The sequence below is a fragment of the Clytia hemisphaerica genome, unplaced genomic scaffold (genome assembly GCF_902728285.1).
Source record: "Clytia hemisphaerica strain Z4C2 unplaced genomic scaffold, Clytia hemisphaerica genome assembly, whole genome shotgun sequence".
NCBI lineage: Eukaryota > Metazoa > Cnidaria > Hydrozoa > Leptothecata > Clytiidae > Clytia > Clytia hemisphaerica.
Window position 1 is genome coordinate 2,530 of NW_027104461.1, and position 5,231 is coordinate 7,760.

At 37.7% G+C, this 5,231-nt stretch overlaps 1 protein-coding gene across 1 annotated transcript; it reads right to left on the reverse strand.

The window, feature by feature from the left end:
* Positions 1 to 1,950: 1,950 nt before the first annotated feature.
* Positions 1,951 to 3,556, reverse strand: LOC136821099 (uncharacterized). The gene is made up of 2 exons (XM_067077324.1): positions 3,413 to 3,556; positions 1,951 to 3,164 (listed from the first exon to the last, which is right to left on the reverse strand). The coding sequence occupies exon 2, from the start codon at positions 3,040 to 3,042 to the stop codon at positions 1,951 to 1,953; it is 1,092 nt and encodes a 363-aa protein (XP_066933425.1). The 5' UTR covers positions 3,043 to 3,164; positions 3,413 to 3,556.
* Positions 3,557 to 5,231: the final 1,675 nt, after the last annotated feature.

The following is a 5,231-nucleotide window of genomic DNA, read 5'->3' on the forward strand; positions in this document are numbered from 1 at the left end:
TTTTTTACATAATCAACATACCCTAATGATTGAAGTTTCTCTTCAGATTTGATGATGTCAGCTTTGTCATCAGGGTTTTTCTCCAGACGTTTGAGCTGTTGATTGAAGACTTGAAGAGCGATGCCACGATTTGGTTGAAGACGATCTGTGCTGGCAATGAGAGGAAGGGTTGCTGTCGAACTTCTCTCCTTGATGTTGACTGTGACAGAGTTGTTGATAATCTCTTGCTCTGCCTCCTCTTTGATGCTACATATGTCGTTGGGTGATTCTTTGCAGGTTGAACAGTCTCTGCATTTGGTACATCGATAAGTGATTGAGCTTCCGGCTTCCTCAACAGAGTTGAAGAAGTGCATTGGATTTGTTGTATCGTCTTGGACATCTCCAAAATGATTGTTGTAGCCTAGAAGACGGACATCTGGATTGACGTGGTATCCAAAGGAGTAGAGTCTGAGTTGATTGGTGACAAAATTGGTTGATTGATTTTGGTGAATGAAATTGAACACCTGATGTGGTCCTCCAATCAAACCAAAGGAACCATCGTTACTTTCGAAGGATGACTCATAGATGGTGAGACCTGATAGCATTTGGAAGATGGGCTTTGGAAAATGACGTAGATATTTGATACCAATGATGGAACCGTTGGAAGTGTTGATGCATTGCCTCCATTCGTAATGAAAGCTGTCTTGATGTCGTTGAAAACTTCCCCATTGAGTGGATACATAGGGAACGTATTTGTGACTCGATCGAGACAAGGTCCAGTCATCAGTGCATTACCCCCAATTCGTAGAGGTAAGTTGACTTCATAGATACCATGATTGGTTGGACTTGAGATGCCAGCAATTCCTTTCATATGGATTGTACCATCGTAGACTTGTTTTGCTCTTGATGGACCAAGACGTTGCACGGATTGATAACGACTGATAAAATCACTACAACCGTTATCGTAGAAAATGGTGAAGTTGGAATTTTCAATCCTGACTGGTTGAAGGATGAAAATTGCGTCATGTTGATCGTCAGTTGGTGAAGGTTTGATGAGTTGAGATTTGAAGATCGAATGGAAGATGCTGATGTTCTTTGAATATGTAGGAAGTGGTTGTTTCAGGATGCATCTTGCTTTGTAATGTTCAAGCACGTCTTTGTTGTGTTGATCATTTTTGTGTTCGTCGCACACGAGAACATGCTTCGTTCTTGGGAATCTGTTGTGTGACGAGTTTTTGCAAGCGAACTGATGTTGACACTTCCCATCTCGATGTTTTCCTTGGTTGACGTTTGCGCCAGGGTAGAGACATTGGAAGCAAAAACCATTTGTAAGAAGAAATTGAAAACGATCAGCAGGTGACATGTCCACAAACTTCTTGCATGCAAAGTATTGGACAAGTTTGGTCCCATTTGGACCATTGGTTTGCACGTGATCAGTAGCACCACACACAAAACATTCAGTGATTGATTGACCATTTGCTTGACCACCTGATTGACCATTTGATTGATAACCAGGGTAACCATTTGATTGTTGACCTGATTGGCCAGTTGATTGACCACCAGATTGTCCATTTGATTGTTGACCAGATTGGCCATTGGATTGACCACCAGTGTTTGAGTGATTCCCAAAGGATGATGGTTGTTTCTTGGAAGGTTGTTTTGGAGCTTGGTTGGACGCAATCTGTATGGCAGCCTTTTGCTGATGCACCGCCATTTCAGTTTCAAGGAAATCAATCATTTGCTTCCATTTTCTCTTCCCAGTTTCTGGAGATTGGCACGAAAGTTGCAGCCATCTCATCATTCTGCTATCTCCTAGATTGCTGACGATCTGAGAAAATGCGTTACTATAAAAAAGTTCATTTTCAATATTGTGTTTTGCAGCAAGTTGCATGAGATCTCTCATTGTATTAGTTATTTTACTCAGAGAGTCTATGATTTTAATTGAATCTTTCAGTAACTTTGGATTCATTGTCAATTCCATGAGTTCGTGGAGTTTGTGTTGTAAAAGTACCTCCTTATCACCGAAGATTTGTGTTTCAGGCGATCCCATATGTCTTTGATGTTGTCAAGACTTTTAACAATAGCCAAGGCTTGTTTATCGAGGTAATTGTTCTTGAGAAACTCTGGCTGAAGCGACTTGGGTACAGAATCGGAGTGAAGTTTATCAAACTCATCAATAAAAGTATAAATGTCAATTTTTGAATCATACCCGGTGAATTGTGGCAGTTTGATGTTAAGTCGGCTCTTCTTGAACGATTCAAGCTTGTCGAATTCTCTAAGTTTGACTTCATCATTAATCTTTACGTGGTATGCTGCTCTCGATTTGATGAGTGCTTCATACTTTGTCTTCAAACTGTTGTATTTCTCCATATCTGGACGAAGGCCGAGTAGTTCACGAAGTTTTGATGGTATTTCCTTCAGCTCTTTGGATTGCTCCTCAATGTGTGATTTACGCTGCTTGAGTTCTTCATTACTGAGGAGGGTTGCAATACAAGTGCAGCTTGCGTTGAGGTAAGTGATTGTGCGATCAATTTCGTCAATTAAAAGACACGCTTGGTTGGTTGAGATCTGAGTGGCAGCATTGAACTCTGCCGAATGATGAGCCTCAGTGAGAATGTTCAATTGTTGCAAATACACTACCACTTGATGTGTGATGTCTGTGTAGAACGGTTGATAATTTGTTTGGTATTCCTTGGGATCCATCAATGCAGCAATGGTTTTGTGGATGGACCGATATTGAAGGCGTAGCTCTTTGATTTTTTCGGTGCTTGAGTTGATCAGCCGTAATGAGTTCTTTACAATATCTGTTGAGTTTTCTTGAATAGCATCGGTGATCTCATCTCGAAAAGTAGACTCTTCAATGAGAAGCTTCTTTAATTCAGTCTCCACCAGGATGCCATCAGCTCTGGGTTTGATCGCTTCTTCTTCCATTGGCGGATGATAAGCTTCTTCGGCTAGCGGATGGGTAACTTCCGGAGATGTTGGCTTTATGACTTTCTTGCCGGTAGTACCATAGATATCGTATCTGATATTGGCTTTTGATCTTCTGGGTCGATCTGACATGAAACGTTGATCGGTTGACAAACAACTTCAACGCTGTTTGAATGTAGGGATTCACGGAGTGGGGATGAATAAATTTGAAGCGGTCACAAGTGTTTGTAACATGTGTGATGATAATGTTCAAACTGAAAATTGAAATTGAAAAAATACTAAATATTGATCACAAGGAAAAAGCTTAAGTCTAAAGTAAAACTAAAGTATAAGCCTGTTTGAATGTATAAATTTGAATATTGATTGATGAAATTGATTGAATAGTATTAGTTGAAAATAAAGTAAGCTAGTCCTAGCCTAATCTTAATGCCTCATGATGCAAAGCATCAAGAAAGAAAAAAAACAAAATGGCCGACAAAACAAAATGGCTGAAAAAACTTACCAGCTTGCCTGAAGTGTGAGGCTGGAATAATCCAGGCAGTGGTGTGATAAAAGTTTAATAAACTGAACTCATATTGATGAGAGAAAAGTTTATAAGTTGTATGACTAAGTCTTGTTTGAAGTTGACTTAGAAAAATTTGATGTTCACTCCATGAAATCTCTTGTTGAACTGATGTGAAAATGAAAGTCCTTGCTTAAATAGCAAATTCTAGAAAATGTGTAATTTACAGAATGATAAATTCTAGGTCATAGGTCAAAGTTGATAAATGATAACAATGTATAAATTACTGACCAAAACCAAAAATTGGAAAAATGCATATTTTGAATAAATTAACATAAATAAACAAATTAGAATCCAAAATGGTGAACACTGAGAACAGAAAAACACTGAAAATGCAGAAAGCATGAGAAAAACTGAAAAACTGAGAAAAATGAGAAACACAGAGAAAACCTGAACAAAATGTGAGGGAATGCCAAAAATGATGAGAAAAACACTGAACTGAAAAGGCTTAGCCGTTACACTGCCTCATTTTGTATTGAGCGATCCGAAGACTTGGATGCATTTAGAAAATAATGTATCATTTTTTCCAGTGAGAAATAATTGTTAAGACCTATTTTAATTGATGTAATGTATGAAAGTGAGGCAGTCAATGTAAGTTAAAGATATATTAAAATATCTATTGATGTGACTTGCTGGTTGAACCGAAAGAAAAGAATGAAAGATATCGATTGATATATTTTGTTAAAATATAGTCAATAAAAATAAGTTCTATAAAATTAATAAACAATCAAACATTTCCATGAAGAAGAGGAAATAACGCATGCCCATTGTTATGAGGTAAACAAACAAATTTACAGATAAAATCACTTCTTTTGAGTGTCTTTTCCTGAAATTTAGTGTTTCCTTTCATGAACCATATATTCAATTTGTCAGAAGAAATCGGTTTTGAAAACAAGTGTTTAAGGTATTTAAACCTCACAGTGTTACAAATAACGTCATTATTTGCCTTGATGTGTTTTACGAAAACAAGCGATCGCTTCGTTCCAAAGCAGTTATCCTTTCGTCTGACAGACAATTTTACTCTATTGGCTGTTTTCTTCGGAAATAGGCTTCTTGATTCACATAATCTATTCGATACTTGAATAAGCGGGCTTTTTGAATTTCTGACCATTTTCTTCAGAGTTTGTAGAAAATTTTCGAAAGGAAATGCGGAAATTTCATTCAAGCTGCAATTGTAGTTTTTGACATCATCAGCAATGTGCCGCAAATTGTGAACATTATAAACAGTAAAAGTTGACCCATAAAGCTTTTTACAGTTTGCGACAAAATACTTTAATAGCTTTCCAGCATATCGAAGATAATGATTCCTTTTCTTTGAATCCGAACTCAATAGAATAGAAACTGCAACACTGAGAGATAAAAAGTGGGTGTACATGGTTGGATTTAAAATTCCAGAAAGTACGACAGGTCCTGTGTACAATAGAAATTGACGAAACTCTGTTGCCTTCCATCTTTTTAACTCTTTTAAACCTCTTGGTTGGCGAGCAAAATCCGTAGGAATTTTACCACTAAGACTATTAAGTCTATCAGAAACTCGTTGCACTTGTGAAGCTGAAAGTCGGCATCGATACGGTCCAGTTTTTAAGAAAAACAGTATCCTCTTAACAACCCCGAGGCAAATTAAGTGCATATAATCCAATGGAAACTGACTTATGCACTTAATTCCGGCCTCTATCAAGGGTGTTTTGCCTTTTTGGTGTTTGCTATAAGCTATTCTTGCAAACTCATTGTCTGTTCTAGCCACCTCCTCTTTAATTGA

What these genes read in the sequence shown, in the direction of transcription:
- LOC136821099 (XM_067077324.1), bottom strand. Translation starts at nt 3,042, where the DNA reads ATGTCAGATCGACCCAGAAGATCAAAAGCCAATATCAGATACGATATC.